This window comes from Vidua chalybeata, chromosome 9 (assembly GCF_026979565.1).
Source record: "Vidua chalybeata isolate OUT-0048 chromosome 9, bVidCha1 merged haplotype, whole genome shotgun sequence".
NCBI classification, from domain to species: Eukaryota; Metazoa; Chordata; class Aves; order Passeriformes; family Viduidae; genus Vidua; species Vidua chalybeata.
Genome location: NC_071538.1, coordinates 2,008,346 through 2,025,604, shown reverse-complemented (window position 1 = coordinate 2,025,604; position 17,259 = coordinate 2,008,346). Strand labels below are relative to the sequence as shown.

The window sequence follows — 17,259 nt, the reverse complement described above, 5'->3', positions numbered from 1 at the left end:
ATCTATTTTCTTCCCTTCTTAGCATGAATGTACTGAACAACCAATAACATTTTTGATAGGAAACAAGACATGAAGATGTTGTTCCTTGGTGCCTTAATTCTGAAGAAGTTAAGAACAAAGTTGTTAATTTTCTGGCTAAGGTATGTATATTGTTTAACCATTTTACTGCTATCTTAGTTGATGCTGTACATCTGCTATCAGCAATACACAGCACAGGTCTACACTTGCATTATCTGCATGACCGTTAAGTAACTTTAAAATAAACTGTCTGGTTGAACTTCTCTACTTGCTTTAATCAGCAGAATTAGCAACTGCCATTCTTATGCACACTGGTCCTCCAGTACTCTCAACTTAAAAGCAAAACATTTATCATCCTTAACCAAAAAATACTTACTAAATTGCACTGTTGTTTTTGAAGGAAGTTACCTATTAAAAAGACAGGATTTGATAATCTGGTTTGATTTCCTTCCCCATTTCTCTTGGATCAGTTTCTGAAATCTAAACAAATATGTATGAAACATCTCAGTGCCTTTTGTATATTAGGAGAAATCCTCTTAGGGCAGGTGGCTGTTGCTGCAGAATAGTGGCATTGGGAAAGAGGGGGCAGCTGCAGCTTGAGGCAGGGCTCTCTGGTTGAGCAGCTTTTGGCAAGTAGATAATTTACAAAAGAACTGGTAGCTGCTAGTGATGCTAACCCAAAGTTGTAGATAACCTCAATCTTTGATCAGAAGAATGTGTGAGAAATAATATTATTTGGACTGCACATTAAAATCCCTCCCTCTCTTCCTTTTGTTCTGGCCTATAAATTTTGCCTATGAAGGCTGGTAATGCTGCCTGGGTTTAGTTACCTCTCCTGGGGCCTTCTCCCTAGACAAGGCAGGTGGAAGAGACAAGAGGAGCACGAACAGAACGCCTGAAGCAAGAAAGGATTACCTGGAGTGCACAGGTTTTAAAAGTGGATGGAGAATTGGAGTCAACAGGAGAGGTATGTGTGCTTCTTTAAACTGTTAATTTCTGTCAGTTCTGAGGAGTCTCTGAGAAGGCTGAGCTGATCTTGCTGCCCTCCATGTTCTAAGAAAAAAGGTCACATGCACTCCTGGCCCTTTGTGTATTTTAATGGTCTGTAGTGCCTGCCAGGCAGCAAAAACCCTCACAGGAGAAGGGACTTTTGCAGCTCTGTTCCACCTAAGGGGTTTCCTGTGTTTGGATGAAGACTAAGGGGTTTCTTGTGTTTGGATGATCCCCCAAGTCCAGTATTAAATTGATGTTTCATGTTTGCTTAAATCTGCAGCCTGTGGCCAAAAGAGCCTGTCACCCCCCCTCTGAGGAGCAGTACAAGGCAGCAGTAGGCACGATGGAGGGAGCAGTGGAGGCTGTGAAGCTGCTGCTCCAGAAAGGGTCCCCTCCAGGCTGGCTTGCAGTGAAGCTGGAGGCTCTGCATGCAGCCATAGCCACCCTCAGAGACAGCATGCGGTAGGTGCTCCACAGGGCTTGGGGACAACGGCCCAGCTCAGCTCCCTGGTGGGAGGGAGGAGGTGCCTTTGTGCCAGGAGCGCTGCAGAAGAAAAAGCTGTGACATGGGGCAGTGCTCTACAGTACTGCTGGCTCTTGGTTTGTGTGCCAGGATGGACTGAGGAGTGCAGTGCCAGCCTCTCCTGCATAGCCTGATGGGTTTGAGTGGACACTGCTGGACATCAGAGCTGTGGGTTTGTGTATTGCTTGTTCTTTTACTGCGTGGAGATAAACGTTCCATGACATTGTATTCTGAATACTGAGAGGTTTGAATCTGTTGTCAAAATAGCAGTGACCTTGTTCCTATCACATGTAGGTACTCCACACTAGGGTGATGCTTTAAAAATAATCTTTATTGGTCAGAAAGAACATGGTGCTTAAGCAGTTTGTGGTCGTTCACTGTATGGTTCCTAGCACCTCCTGTGCCGTCCACTGACAACTATACAAACAGAAATAAATAAGTTGAATAAACTGTACATTCATCGTAAAATCATCTCTTAGCTGAAAAGTTAAAAGGAGCCATTCCTAAGGGCTTTATTTTTTCTGGGAAAGGGAAAAAAAAAATCAAACAAGAAAACCAAAGGAAAAAGGCACATTAACCAAGAAACTCAGTGTGACTTTCATTTATTGTCAGCAGTTTTTCAGGGAAGGGGTGAGTTCTGGATCAATCTCCTACACCACTCTTGGCCTCCAGTAGCACATCAGCACCATCACGCTGTCCTCTCTCTGGGAGCAGTGGCAGCACCACAGCTGGGCATATTGCTGGAGTACAGGCTCACCCCTGCAGCTTTTGGCACAGACTGGGAAGGAGCATCCCTGGCAAGAGCTAAGGCCCCCACAGGATCTTGTGGCTGTGCAGCAAGTGCCTGCCTTGTGGCAAAAGCAGCGCTGAGGTACTTTATCCATTGTACTCTGGGGAAGCAGCAACTCCTGTCACAGGATCCAACACACCATAAATCACCTTGGTCTTGTTCAGAACTGTTACCAGTTTGTATCATCTTCCCAGTTCAACTCCTCTTCTTCACCCCAGCCTGTAGCTTCAGCCTAGAATCACACAAAATTATCAAGATTAAGGTATGGGGAATGTACTGCTGTGCTTAGCACAGGCCCAGGAGCCAGGCAGGTGCCTGTGTGGCTTGGGATGGCAGAGCGTTCATACACAAGGCCAAAAGCCCAAAAATGAAGTGTCAGTATTTGCAGCTTATGGTCTTAAAGAACTTTGTCTTTAAGGTGATTTCTCTTGTAGTTCAAAAGCAGACTTAACAGGGAGTCTTATTTTTTTTTTACTGTTTGCATCAAACCCACTTTCCATTAAAAAAAGGATGCCATACATTAGATGATTTCTTTTCCCCAGGAAAGAGCTGTTTTCTTGTTGTATTCTAACTAAGTTTGATCTCCCCTTCCCACTGACACAGAACTTGCTGCCTTCCCCCCAAAATGGGGCTGGGGTCATGACAGTCCCTGGACACTGTGCCACTTTGAAATGCCATAAGCAACTTCAGTTTACAGCCCAGGCTTCTCTCCCCATGCTCCCTGCTGTTCCTGGGGTAGCTCTCTTGAGGCTGAAGGAGGAAAACAATCTGAAGTCAACACCTGTTCCCTAAGGGAGTTACATGTTCAATTGGGAATGCTGCCTCCCCTCCTAGGAAACAGCAATCGTCTTTGGAGTCTCCCTGATTGGGCTACAGGGATTAAGCTGCTTAAAGAAACTCCAGTTTGTGACCCCACTGTGTCTTTGAAATAGAGAAATGTTTCAGCTGTTCTTTCATGAAAACAACACACCCAAAAATCTCTACTCTGTAATCCAGAGGTTCAGGTTTCCTGGACCTTCATTTACAATTCTGTTTTGCTAGAAGAGTCAGGAAAAACACTTCAGTACTGAGTATTCTCTGTGCCTGAAAGCCCCTTCTGTTTGTGGATGGGACCACGTCTGTTCAGCAGCCAGGATCTGGCCTTGTTTTACCTGTCTTGACAAACCAAAACTCTCCTTAACAAGTCCAGGATACAGCAGCACAGAGTAAAAGCTGGAGCTGTAGTAGTGTACAAATGGAGTCCATTCCCTGTTTCCTAACAAAGCTCTCTCTGCTCTATCAAGTGCCCACTGCAGTACCTGGTGCCTGCTAAGATGCTGCGTGCTGAGGAGCCTCTCAGGGCTGCAGTCACCTAAACCTCGAGCCTCTTACCTCAATCACATCAGCTGCTGCAAATTTGGATGAAAACAGCAGAGTCTGGGAGGCACCTTCTCTGCTGGACACCCCACCCAAGTGAGTGGGAACAACTGCTTCTGTCCTTGCCTCAGGTAAAATCAAGAGGGCAGAAGAAGGTTTAATGTCTGGGATCATGTCAGCAAACCAGTCCAGCTCTGGGTCTTGCACAGGTTTCCTCTTCACTTTGATCGTGAATTCTTCTCCCAGGCCAGACTCTGATGAAGACTTCAGCCTTTCCTGAAAGGTTTTTGGCCACACGGTTTCTCCCAGTTGTTCCTCATGGTCCCACTTGTCATTGCTCCAGCTGTTCCCATGGCAAGACTTTGTGGGGGGACTCAGTCTGAGGCCTTTGAATTCTTTGCTCAGTTGATGGGTAGCTGGCAGAGGCCTTTCAGCTGCATCAGCCTGTGTCACAGTGGGGCAGTTTCCTGAGGACAGTTTACTTCTGGGGCTCCTGGGTTCAAAGTCATCCCAAGGCTTCTCATCTATATCATGATCAGCAAAATAAGGTCCTGCGCTGCCCCGCAGCTCCCGGGGCTGAATTTGAATGTTCACAGTTTTCTCAGTGTCTGTCTCCTCTGGCTCGCTCCAGTCTGGCCACTCCTCTGCTGGCTTTTCCGAGGTAGTCAAAGAGTTCCTGCTGTTCCCCAGTGTATTAATGCTTCCAGGAATTCCATTTGGGGGGGGCTGAGTGCCTTGCTCACCTGTGGAAGACAAAGGTGTTACATACCCATTTAAAGACAGCAAGTGCAGGCAGAGATGGAGTTATGTCTAAAACTGCTTGACATTACAGGCACCACCTGGCATGGGAACAAGCCAGTAATTGATTGGAAAGAAAGCTCCTCTTGGATTAGAAAGCAGGGACACCTTCCTGCTTGCAAAGGAGGGAATTCACCTCAGAGCCCTGAGCAATACAAGCTGATTGCTGATAAGCAAGAGGTGGCTGAGAAAAGGCCATGGAAGGAAACAGAATCAGCTTTGATTGTCAGGATGAGCTGCCCTGTAAATCCAGAGTATCTGCTGAGCTGTGAAAGGGGTGAAAGCACAGCACAGAATCTGCCATAAGAAAACAAATTCAAGTCCAAGCACCCAGTTTGTGTATGTCAGCTTGCCACATAGCTATTCCCTAGGATGTTAAGGATCACACTCCTCTTCCTTCACTGTTGCCTTCTGTGGTTCACCGAATCTTTCAGATCAGCACATTGGGGGGGGGAAAAGGCACACTTTTCAAGCAACACTTCCTTGATTTCTGAAAGGAAGCACTAGGGTACGTTTTACCTGTCTTTGAAGCCAGGGGATTGTCCTGTTGCATGGGAAGCTTTTTGCCAGGTGCATTTGCAGAGCTGGGGAACGAGCTGGGACTGCTCTTCAGGGGCCAAGAGGTTTGGTTTCTCTGATTGCTCACGCCGTGACTGGGGGAACCTGCCAGGATAAAGGGAAAGAAAGGACACAAGTCCACAAGGTGTGCTTTCGGTCTGAGCTGAACTGCCTGCAGCACTGGAACATTGTTTTTGAACAACACTGAGGCCTGGCACAGCAATCCAACAGCTGCACCTCCTGATCCCTATATAACACAATAATCCTCTGTTCCTGCTGCCTGCAGCTCTTGTCAGTACAAAGTTATGGCAAGTGTACATGGTCAGCTTTGGTGAGATGTTCTTTCAAGAAACACACAATGAATAAATTGATTAGGATCAGAGCAGATGCTTTAAAAATTCTGTTTGCCACCTGGCTGGATCCAAAATCCTAACTGCATCACAAATCCCCTGGTACCTGCCTTGTACAAAAGCACTGCACTTGCTCACAGCAATTCCAAGCATAAGCAAACCCATGACACTACACAAAGCCCTTTCCATGCCTGGGCATGGGCACCACAGCTTCCTGGAATGAGAGTCTCTACTCTGAAGGCTGACTGCCAGCTGCCCTCATATCCCAGCCTGAGGTGAGCTGGGTGGTGGGCAGTCAAGGCCATGCTTTGGAGCTGCCCAAGGCAGGTGTATTTCCCTGGCTCAGTGATTACAGCTTGGCAAGCACGTGGCTGCAGATCATTTTTGGGAGCTGCAGGGTATGATCAGTACTGGTGATGACTTGCCAACACCAGCCTCAGCTGTATGGGACCCTGTTGCCACCACTTCAAAATGGCAGTTTGGGCCAGTGCTGCACTTCCTTCCAGAGGGCTTGTGTGTGTTCCCAGCCAGCTGTGCCTGCCTAGGCTGGGGATCACCAGTGCCTTCAGACACACGTGGCTCACGGGAAAGGACTGCAAGGAACACAGAGAACCCACCCCCTCCCCCAGTGCCCTTCATTAAGGGCACAGCCTTTGAAGGGCTTGAGCAAACAGCTTGTTAAGCATCATATGCTCAGCCACTTGTGTTGCTTTGTGCAGATCATCACTCACTGTTGAGGACAAAGGTGGGGGTTTTGTTGTTTATCAATAGTTAAATCAGATTTAATTTTAAGTATAATCTGAAAAATAAACCTGGTTTCAGCCTGCAAATCTAAAGTGGTTTATTTACTACAGTCCACTACAATAAATAATGTAAAGAAACTAATGCAGTGAGCCATCCACAGATTTTAATGAAGGGTGGTAGCTGCCAATACACATAAACAGGAAGCAAGCACTTAAACTGATCTCTGTCAGGTATTTCATTTGGTATCTCTATGTCTAAAGTTGCACAGGTGCTGACTTTTCCCTCGTTATAAACATTCTTAGTTTCAATATCCAGAGAAGCTTTCCCTTAGCACACTTGGTTCCAAGTTATCTAGCAGGTGCAGGGGCTACTGTCTTCACTTGCATTAGCTGAAAAGCCTCCAGAGAGCTGATAAAATAGGGAAGTTCGTATTCCTTTTCCAATCTATGAATAGAAATTGGGGGAAGAACATAAGATTTACTGTTTTTAAGAACAGGAAGGACAGAGGGAATATTAAATAACTGCCTATATAAGTCCTTTAGAAAGGAAACACAGTTTTTCCACAAAAGACACACACACACTCTACCTCCTTTGCTTACAGGAATTCTTAAGTTAAGAAGAGGTTTCACTTTTTCCCAATATATTTGCTGTATTTAAAATACTTTTATATAACTCTTCTTCTGATATCAATTCTGTATCTGCAAATAGCACCTAACTTAAAATCCAAGTTTGGCTGCAAAATAGCTTTTTTTTTCAATTAACCTGTCACCAGGAACAGATTAATAATCCAAGAAATTCTGCCTACGCTGCTGGGACAGAACAGGCAAGCATCCCAAGAACACTGACTGTATCTTTTACCTTCTGGGGAGAGATCAGCAGTTTTCATGAAACTTGGTGCAGAGCTTTTGAAGATCTTTGTTCTTTCTCCACCTACAACCACTTCAGGTCCAAGCAGGGAGACGAGGACAGCAAGGCTGTGCAGGGTTATGGCCACGATGGAGTCACTGGTGTCCCTCAGGCCCAGCAACACCTGCACCAACAACACACTGATGTCAGCACAGCAGAAAAATCTGCTTTTGCACTGCTTGCCTCCTCAAGTGTTACTTTTGCAGCACATCTCATTTCTAATCCTCTACAGCTCCCAGTAGAGACTGGATGTTGTTTCATAGCATAAAACCAGCCTTCCACTTCGTGCTAACAATTAAGCAGCGTGGCTGATGCTAGTGGGTGAATGGGGCTCTCAGCAACCTGGTCTGGTGGAAGGCATCCCTGCCCCTGGCAGGGGGTCAGACAAGATTAGATGGTCCTTAAAGTCCCTTCCAAGCCAAACCATTCAGTGATTCTGTGAAATCCCATATTCCAGGACACACCACCCATTGGTCTGCTGTCCCTAACCTGTGGCAATATGATGTTCTTCAGCTCCTCCCGAGAGAACAGCTCGGCGTAGGCGTGGATGTGGGACAGCAGCACCATCCTCACGTGCTCCTCATGCACCTCAAACAGCTTCAGCAGCACAGGGATCACGTGGGCCTGGAACAGGGCTGGCGACAGCAGGCAGCTGGTCTGGCTCTCCCCACTTTGCTCTAGGGAACAGAGGTGAGGATGGGAAAAGGCTGCTTCACCCACCAGAGACAGCTCACCCAGAAGCTACTGAGTGGTGACACCAGTAGGATCATTGCTAATCCTCCTCCCAGCATCAGCAGAGCAGTGCAAAGGAGGAAGCACAGATAACTGTCCTTTCCAGTTCTGTCTGTTAGAGCATTTGTTCTGCTCAGGGAAACACCACTCTTCCCTTGATTCAATGAAACAACCGCTCTGAATTAATTCCAAACTTGTCAGGAATAATTGTGATGAGGAAGTATTTAAAGGTCACCTTTCTTTGGGCCCAGCAGGTGAGGAAGAAAACTCTTGACAGCTACAGGTTCTGCAAACACGAGCTGATTGAGTAGGAGAGGCACCAGCCGTGATGCTATCAGCTCCTCTGACAAGCCAGCCACCCTGTCCAGCAGGAATCTGCATTCCAGGAGACAGCAATTAGTATCAAGGCAGCCTTCCATGCATTTTTGCCTGTTTCCCTTAATATAATTTTCCCCTTTTTGTGTGTGACTCATCCAGAGTCAGTGTCCCACTGCAGCCTCTCCCTCTGTCTGCATTCTGACCTACAGAGAGAAGTCTCTGCTCCTGCCTGAGGCAAAGCTAGCACAAGCCAGGAGACAGAACCACATCCTGAAAACCCCACACCCGGATCAGGGGCTGGCACAAGCACATCCAGCTGGCACAGAAACTGCTGGGGCATCAAACTGCTTCAGAGCTGCTGGCATCTCCTGTAAAGAGCTACAGTCAAAACTGCAGCAGAGAGTTTTCCTCTCACTCCACACCCTGGTCCATTGCAAGGATTTTTCCTGCTGCTTTGGAGAAGGCTCTTCTACCCACCGCACAAGGGAAGTTTCCCTTGCACAAAGGGAATCCCATTTTGAAACCACTTCCATCTAATGAGGCCAACAGAGTATAGATTGTGTTTACCAGAGTTTAATTATGTGCAACTGCTATCAGATTTTTGCTTTAAAAATATTAATTTATTAGTTACTGCTGTCTCTCTATGCTTGGAGGAGACCAAGAGAAGGGTGCACATGCTGTGAAGGCCCCTCTGCCTGATGGAAGGGCAGCACTCCCCTATGTTTAAAAAAATTGTTCATCCCTTCCTCAGTAAACACTGCTGACATGGAGAAAGTGAGAAACACTCTGAATGTTCCTGCTAAGGATCTCCATTCTCCTCTTACTTCCTCCACTTAAGCCTCAAACTAATTAAAAATAACTGATGCATAAAATAGGCAGGAAAACAGCACTGTGAGAACACCAAGGCTCTTTTATATGGAAAAAGAAAAAATCACCTTCTCCCCCCTTTTCAGACCTAGATAATTCCACGATTACACAGAAAATTCCCTGACACAAAAATTCTTGGAGACCACAACAGTGGGATTTACTGCAAGATGTTCCACTACTGCAGCTGAGACATCCATTAAAGGCAACAGCTTTATTCTGGGCACCACATGATTAATTCAGCCAACGAGTCTATTTGCAAACTCTCTCATTGGCAGCTGCATCACTCTGGAGGCTGGGGAGCATCAGGATGATGCAGAGCCCAGCAGGGACTGCTCCTCCTGAACATCAAACCAAGTCACAAGGAATTGGGAAACAAGAGGTGGAGAGTTTCCTCTTTGATAGGGCTCTTACTTTGGCTGGAGTACCCAAAGTGTTACAGAGTGAACAAGGTTCTGCCAAAGCCACCAAATCTGCCACCTGAGGAAGTGGCTTTGGCCAGGAGCCTTCCCATGTCCCCCCACAATCCATTTGCAGAAGTGTGCATTATCATTCTGAAATAAGAAGCTTCCACATTACAGTTCCTTCACTTACTTGAAAAATTCAGTTTTCTCCTCCTCAGACTTTAGTGTTAAGGTCTTCAGAAAATTCACAACTTCCAGAAAATCATTCCTAAGCACAAAACCAAAAGCTGTCAAGTGTAATCCTTATTGATGCTTAAACCACCCACTGTGAAGAGAAACCCCCCACCACTCCTTTAGCAGAGAGAAGAGACAAAGGGACCCAAGTCAAATGCTGGGGGATCAAGAGTGGCAGCAAGGAGGTGACAGCTGAAAGGCTGCTGCTCAGCACCTCTTTGGGAGGGCGGTAATACCTTCTTAATTTAAGAAGCCTCTTTGTCAAAGATCCCTGCAAGAGGCAGGGATTAAGTCTGCACTCCCATCCCACCTTCACAAAACTGTTGCTTTGCTAGACAGAAATGAGCAGTACCAAGACCAAGAGAGGCCTGATATTCCTGTCCTTACCTGAAGAACTCGTGAGACAGTAGGCTGGACAGTGGTGGGCGACACTTTGGGTCTGGATTCAGCAGTGTGCAGTGCAAGGTTTGCTGAAAGCTGGAGAGAATATCTGCTGAAACTGAAATCCAGAGCACCTACAGTTAGATTTCCCTCTCCACACTGAACAAGGTATGTTCAGGAGTCCTCTACCCACCCCCCCACAAACTTATTTTTAGCTCCAATTGATAGCAAAAGTGCAAAAGGAAGAGGAAAATAGCATTTCCATTTCCCTTCCTAACCTGCCTGGCTACTGGGCCTCCAAGGAGTGCTGCTGTTCTCCCAAGAAACTTCCTGCTGCCTCTCTGCTGGAAGTGGCAACCCCTTCTCAGCTGTGGCTCTCAAGACTCACTTGCCACATCCATAACCCTTGGGAAGACCAGAGCAGGTTTGGGAGTGCTTGTGTCACAGGGGCTGGTGACCTCCAGCCACATCTGACCACACCCCCACAGAAAAAAAGTCTGCAAACAAGGAACAACACTGGCCAAAGAGCCCACAACACTCCTGCCAGCTGCAGAGCAAGGTGGAATGTTCAACCACACAAGGAATGAACCACAGGGCCTGTCACCAGCAGAATAAACCAGTGTCATTCTCACCCTGATCATTGAGAACTGTCAGGAGATTCTCAACTGTTGTCCCAAATGCGTAGGCATCCCTCGCGTGCCCGTAGCTGCTGGGCAGGATTTTGAAGTCTGCAGACTGAAAACAAAACAAAATAAAATAAAAAAAAAACAACAACAACAAAAACCAGCAAAGCAGGAGCTTATGAAATATGTGGTGTTTTCCATAAGTCTTTATTCCCACTTCCCACCATATACACTCTAGTTCTTTTTATAGCACCAAAGCTCCACTGTGTACCCTACAAGTAGAGTATTATGCTAAAAAAACCTCCGCTGGGGAATTTATAACCCAAAGGAGCAACTCCATCATGATGAAACAGCTCCCCAATGAATGCAGGCAGTCAACAGCTTTCAGCATTTCTATGGAAACAGGCAGTAATTAGAGAGCAGAAACGTGCTCCTTCAGCACAAGCAGCTCCAAGGATTCTCAATGGCTAGGAAGTCACTAACAGGTAGGGAAAACGCTGTGGTGAGAGTTGCACAACCATGGGACCATAATGATCTGGGTAATCTCAGCAAATACTCTGATTTTTGCAAAACTTCGGTGATTTAGAAGCAACACAAAGCATTTGAAAAGTAGTATTACCTGTGCCCAACACCATTCCCAAAGCAGGGATGGGACAGAGAGGGGACAAAAGGAACAGAGGAAACCTCAGATATTATCCTAGAGCCACTTCCATGCCATTTAGGCATGAGGAAATACAACATGAATGTAAAAATATTTCCTGACCATCAGGGTTTTCTTTGCTGGCAGCAGGAAGCTCCTTGAGCTGTCACTCACCATCTCCTCGCAGGGGATGCACGACTGGTCTCGCACCGACCTCACGTGACACAGGAACTGCAAGGACAAGAGGGGGCCACGAGCTGCCTCCGTGTCCCCTCAGTGCCAAGGAACAGAGCAGGCTGTGCCCATGGGCTGGGCCAGGGCTGGGGGGTGGCAGCAGAAATCAAACCAGGAATTGTTCTTTCTGCTACCAAGCAGTGAAAATGCCACCAGCACAAGTTAAGGAGGCATTTAAGTTATTTTCCTTAATGGTTCATTTCGACCTGAATCTTCCTGCTATTTTTTTATACCAGTCCAGAAGGGCAAAGATTTCTCACTCTCCAGCCAGCAGTGTCCCTTAGAAAAGCAGCTGGGTTTTGGCTAATGGAGAATTAATTTGTGTGGACATTTTAGTTTATAGTAATGGTGTCCTCAGAGCAAAGATTCAGGACAGAGCTGGAAGTGAGCCAACACATTTAATAGGAAATCCAACTAAGTGGAAGGACTTGGGCCTTCACCCCCATAGATGGCCAGATTCCACAGGCCAGGAATCCTCCCCTGGGCATCCAGGGTGCACTTGCCTTGGCTCTTACCTCTGGGGTGGCTTCACTGAAGTTACAGACTGTTTCCATTCCTCCCAGCTTCCAGTGCCCATCCTCACTCACAAACACAGATGACAAACAGACGTTGTTATGCGTTAGGTTTCCCTAAAACATAAAAACCAAAAAAAGGGTAACTGACTTAGGGGACAGATAAAGGTGTAGAATTTTAATCAGCACTAATTAGGTACTGCAGGGGACTGAGGGAAAGCTGCCAAAAACCACACAGTTCCTCTGGGACTTTGTAGGTGACCAGCAGGTGCCAGGCAGGAGGGCCAGCGTTTTAGAGCAGACAAAGCACTAATTGTCACAGCCCCTGCAATGCAACTGTAAATCCAGGGAAGTTCTCCAACTGTGAACACAAAACCCCAGAGCTACAGTCTGAGCTGAGATTTACCTGCACTCCTGGGCAAACACACAGTGCCCAGACAGGGCAGCAGTGACACCGGTCTCTGGCATGGGGCATCAGCTGTACACAAACACCAAGCAATCCCATTTCCCTAAAGCGAGAAGTACTACAAGCAGATCCATGAACTGAGAACTGCTTCTTCCCTCATTTCCACAACATTTTCAATTACCCTTCCTCCTCCAAAGCAGGCAAGTTTAGCAGTTTCAGCCTACAAGAACCGTGGGGCACGTGTCTGTCTTTTTTGGGAGGAATCAGCAGTGAGTCACCCAGACACAGCCAGGTACAACGCTCTCCTGTCACATTTCCTCCATCTCTCACCAGAGCCTGATGATGCTGCCAGGGGTACCTACCCTATCATGGAGGAAGATGAGTGCCAGCAACACATCGTAGATGCCTGCACAGATTTCTGCAGCAGAGAGTGTCTCCAGAACCATCTCCAAAGGCTTCACCCGCTCCGTAACCAGGTGGATCCCGTTCGCTTCCACGGTGCAGGAGAGGAAGCGCAGAAGGCAAGGGTGGCGCAAGGTTTTCAGGTGCTTCCAGGAACAAAGATGTCTGTTAGACCTCCTCTGAGACAGCTCCTCCAGAAGCAGAGCTTAGTCCTGCCCCCTTAGCCATGTTATCTCATGGAATTCAGACAGCCCATCCCTGCTCCTCACCAAGCACCCAGCAAACTTCCACACTCAGACTGCAGAACGTTTTATAAGACATTGAAACAGAATCATAGAATGGTCTGGGTTGGAAGGACCTTAAAGACCATCTTGTTCCATCCCCTTCCCACAGGCAGGGACACCTTCCATTATCCCAGGTTGCTCCAAGCCCTGCGCAGCCTGGCCTTGACACTTCCAAGGATCCAGGGGCAGCCACAGCTTCTCTGTGGGCAACTTGTGCCAGGACCTCACCAACCCCACAGAGGAGAATTTCTTCCCCTATATCCAATCTAAACCTACTCTCTCTCAGTTTTAAGCCATTTCCCCTTGTCCTGTCGCTACATGTTCTTGTCTCTCCATCTGTCTTGTAAGCTCCCTGCTGGCACTGGATGGAGAAAATCTTACACAGAATAAAAGTCTTACTCAATAATAAATATGGTATTTTGGGTGGGATTCACCCACGAAAAACCCTGAATTGCATCTGCAGGAGGAGGCAGCACCCTGCAAAGGCAGGCAGGCACTGCTGTCTGAACATGGTTGCCCCAGCACGCAGCACACAATGAACTCTGCACCTGCCAGCCCCCTTCTGCCCCATGGCCAGCTTGCCTTCCACTTTTCTCCTGACCTCTCTCCCAAGGTTTGACCCCGTTAACTGATTCCCATCCTGCCAATAAAAGGAGGGACAGCTGTGGAGCGTGTCCCAGGCACAGTCAGTACCTTGGCAGCTTTGTTGACCTTCTCCTCGCTGTCCCGCTTGTACACGAACACGGAGGCCAGTTTGCCATCCTGGAGCACGGCCGGGTAGATGGTGTGCCCGGTGGGCAGCGTGAACGGCGGCTCCTCCAGGCTGTAGCTCTTCAAAGCACTGTTCTCCGAGCCCATGCCTTGCACAGGTCCCCTGCTCACCACCAACAGGCCCCGGCTGAAGGAGGATTTGCTTTGGGCAGATTTAGTTCCAGCGGGCGCCGTCCAGGTCACGTTCAGAGCATTTTCTGCAAAGCACAGAACAGCCGTGAAGAACCTCCTCCTGCCAGTATCCTCCCCTTGAGCTTAAGGACAAGAATAAAATCCCCAAAGTTTACCTTGTAAAGGAAACCCAGTGGCCAAAAGGGTTTGGATCAACAGGTGAACGGCTCTCACCAGTGGGGCTTGGACTGCACTGGCACCTGTGTCAGCATCACCACCAGCTGTGACACAGTGCAGCACCCACAGCCCATCCCTGGCCCGGCTGCCAAGCTGAGGTCCACCAAAAGCAGGATCCACCAACACCCCCAGCCACACAGACACCCACTCCAAGGGTTTAACTGACACTAAGCACAGTCAGCAGTTAGGAGGTGTGACTGCCACTCCACAAGGAGCCTCTGGCCTTCTTAAAAACACCATTCTTCAGTTCTCCAAGCCAGAGAAGAATTCGGTGAAGGAGGAAGGGTTACAAGCTGTATTTCAGGAGGCTACCTATAGCCAGGCACCCTCCTCCAGGAGCATGTTTTCCCCTTTTGATTACTTTCTCTCCATGTGACAAATATTCCTTCTGCCTGCCAACCCTTCCTTCCTCCCACAGCCTGTCAGGAAGAGGCTGACACAGATTTCTGTGCAGTTTCCTCACACACAAAACCAGTAAAACAAACACACTGATTGCAGAGGCTTTTTTGGAAAGCACTGACCCAGCACATGCTCTGTCATCAGGCTTGTGATCACAGGCCACGGGTGAGACCAGAACCTGTCTGCACACAGAAGTCAGCAAACCTTCCTCAGGAATCAGAGGGACAGAGCAAACCCCCAGTTTTCAGGAAAAGTGGGGGAAATTTCCCACCCCCAAGCTTTTGCTTTATTGTGGTTGTTTCCAGCCATGACCTGAGGCTTCGGGAAGGCAACAACGCAGGAGTCTCCCAGCTCCCCAGCAGAGCTGTTCCACCCAAGCTGCGGCTCTGGCCCCTCACCTGTGTCTCCAATTAGGTCTCCCCCGAGCCCTGAGGTCAGAAGTGCTCGGGGCCTTTGGATAGAGAGCTGGTCTGTTACAGTTCCCTGGCTCCTTTAACCCTCCAGAGGGTACCACCTGAGGGTACAACAACCCCTGCAGCCTGCAATGGGGGGGAACAGGGGCTTTTAATTAATTCTGTGTCCTGATCCACCTAAAACCTGAATTGGATTAACTACAGAATTTGCAGCTTCCTCATTCTCTCCCCTCTGGTGTCAGGTGTGAATCTGCACCTTTTCAGCACTGATTCCTTAAATGGGACATTTAAGACATAAAGGGAAAGTTATGGAAGTCTAAACTGCAGCTTCCCAGCACTACACAGAGGGGCTGACAGGTGAAAAGGAAACACAATGCAGCATTAGCACACATCTCTAAACTGGATTTTTCTTTTTTTTTTGGTGAACTCCCTGGCACAAAAGCATTCATGCTGCCTTCAGACAGAACATTCTCCTCTCCAGACAGAGCCTTGGAGCTCTTCCCTGGCTGCCCCAGGTTATCCCTCCTCACATGTGTGCAAGGCACCAGCTGCTGCTCCTGGCACAGCCAGTGCATTTCTCTGCATTCTGCTCTTCCCAGCTGTGCCTCATTTAGTTATTCTACCTCAATGATTCCTCACTCAGGACACCTGAAAGTATCTGGGCTGACCTGATGCCTCAGGTTCCTTTAAATACACGTGGACATATTTGGCTTCAGAGACACACAGAGCTCAGGAACAGAACCATAGAATGGTCTGGGTTGGAAGGGACTTTAGAAGCTCAACTCATTGTGGCCATGGGCAGGGCCACCTTCCACTATCCCAGGCTGCTCCAAGCCCCATCCAGCCTGGCTCTGGGCACTTCCAGGGATGGGGCAGCCACAGCTTCCCTGGGCAACCTGTGCCAGTGCCTCACCACCCTCACAAGGAAGGATTTCTTCCACACACCTCACCTAATTTTCCCCAGGTTCCGTTTGCAGCCATTCCCACCTTGTCCTGTCACATCTCCCGATGAAGAGTCCCTCTCCAGCTTCCCTGTAGCCCCATCAGATACCAGAAGGCTGCTATGAGGTCTCCATGCAACCTCCTCCAGGCAGAACAACCCCGACTCTACCAGTCACAGGGGAGGTGCCCCAGTCCCCTTATCAACTTCATGATAGCCTCCTCTGGAGTTGCTCCAACAGTTCCATGTTCTTCTCATGCTGAATATTGCAACACCAGAGTCACCCTCGTGCCTGTGACGCACCTGAGATCTGCTGTACGACAGCCAGCTGCGAACACACCGCCCCTCTGCAGGGAAGCTCCTCTCAGCATCAAACACGGAGCAGCCCGTGGCACCCTGGGCTTTCCAGCTTTTCTTAATGGCTATTGAAACTCCAGCTGGCAAAAGCATCTGCAAAGGTTTATTCGCAGGTGTGGCTCTCCAGAGCCAAAACAAGCCATTACTCACGCAACTATGTAAGAGCATTAACCCTTTTGTATCTTATTTTCAACAGATTGTAAAGGTGAACGTCAGATGTAATACACAGAACACCCTGCGACAGAGCGGAGCCCGGCAGGGAAAGTCAGAGGGATTGGTAGTAAAGGACAATGTGGATTTGCTACCAGAAAGAGGTGGAGTTTCCATTTAGCTTCCTTGCGGAGTGAATGACAGCAGCATACAGAGTATTCACCCGAAATACACACCAGCTCACAGAGGGGCTGTTCCCGGCTTTCCAGGCGCTCTGCCCGCCACCTCCTGGGCCAGCAGAGCCTCCGGGAAGGGCTCTCAGCGGGGCCGGAGGCTTCGCTCCCAAAGGCAGAAGTTTCCCAGCGTGACACCCTCAGATGCCCGCCCGGCACCCCGCACACGCAGACCCTCGCAGGCAGTGGGGCGATCAGCAGCCCCGTGGAAAGAAGCCCGGTTCTACCGCGCTCCCCCAGGGCCGGTCCGAGCCCGGGCACCGGGCAGAGCGCGGTTTCAACACACCCGGGAACCCCGGGTAAGGCCGGCTGCGGACACCGCACGGCCAGAGCCGCCACTGCGGGAGCTCCGCCCGGGAGCGGCAGCCCCGCGCCCGCGGGTCACACCCCGGCCCGGGGGCGGCAGCGGCACCGCGTCCCCAGCGGGGCTGGCAGGGCCCGGCCCGCCCGTCAGACCCCATGGCGGCCCTCACCCTCGGCCCGCCCGTCCCCGTTCACCTGTCCCCGCCGGGCCGGGGCTCCGGTGCCGCTGGGCCCCGCCGGCCGCTCCGCCTGTCCGTCCGTCCGTCCGTCCTTCC

At 49.0% G+C, this 17,259-nt stretch overlaps 2 protein-coding genes across 6 annotated transcripts in view; one reads left to right on the top strand and one right to left on the bottom strand.

Annotated features, from left to right (window-relative positions):
- Positions 1 to 12,805, top strand: part of FIRRM (FIGNL1 interacting regulator of recombination and mitosis) — a 27,944-nt gene extending 15,139 nt beyond the window's left edge. The window contains exons 22-25 of one of the 3 annotated variants that reach the window (XM_053949947.1): positions 60 to 140; positions 872 to 985; positions 1,292 to 1,473; positions 12,718 to 12,805. In XM_053949947.1, coding sequence (XP_053805922.1) covers positions 60 to 140; positions 872 to 985; positions 1,292 to 1,473; positions 12,718 to 12,724 — 384 coding nt within the window. In that variant the 3' untranslated portion in view covers positions 12,725 to 12,805. Of the gene's footprint in view, positions 1 to 59; positions 141 to 820; positions 986 to 1,291; positions 1,989 to 12,717 lie in introns of those variants that run through there. The other 2 variants (XM_053949948.1, XM_053949949.1) reach the window with 2 other exon arrangements.
- SCYL3 (SCY1 like pseudokinase 3) lies at positions 1,847 to 17,259 on the bottom strand. 3 transcript variants are annotated; one of them, XM_053949952.1, is made up of 14 exons: positions 17,180 to 17,259; positions 13,764 to 14,038; positions 12,747 to 12,932; positions 11,982 to 12,095; positions 11,407 to 11,463; positions 10,602 to 10,704; positions 9,976 to 10,087; positions 9,545 to 9,622; positions 8,004 to 8,143; positions 7,526 to 7,713; positions 6,989 to 7,160; positions 4,998 to 5,141; positions 3,696 to 4,423; positions 1,847 to 2,556 (listed from the first exon to the last, which is right to left on the bottom strand). In XM_053949952.1, the coding sequence occupies exons 2-14, from the start codon at positions 13,926 to 13,928 to the stop codon at positions 2,494 to 2,496; spliced, it is 2,250 nt and encodes a 749-aa protein (XP_053805927.1). In that variant the 5' UTR covers positions 13,929 to 14,038; positions 17,180 to 17,259; the 3' UTR covers positions 1,847 to 2,493. The 3 variants fall into 3 exon arrangements, with proteins under 3 accessions (XP_053805927.1, XP_053805926.1, XP_053805928.1); XM_053949951.1 differs by lacking the exon at positions 17,180 to 17,259 and adding an exon at positions 14,129 to 16,926; XM_053949953.1 differs by lacking the exons at positions 11,407 to 11,463; positions 17,180 to 17,259 and adding an exon at positions 14,129 to 16,927.

Coding starts and splice junctions, on each gene's coding strand:
- SCYL3 (XM_053949952.1), bottom strand. CDS start 13,928: ATGGGCTCGGAGAACAGTGCTTTGAAGAGCTACAGCCTGGAGGAGCCG. Junction 11,464..11,981: donor TCAGTGAAGCCACCCCAGAG/GTAAGAGCCAAG, acceptor TTGTCCTTGCAG/TTCCTGTGTCACGTGAGGTC. Junction 2,557..3,695: donor CAGCAGCTGATGTGATTGAG/GTAAGAGGCTCG, acceptor GTGTGATTCTAG/GCTGAAGCTACAGGCTGGGG.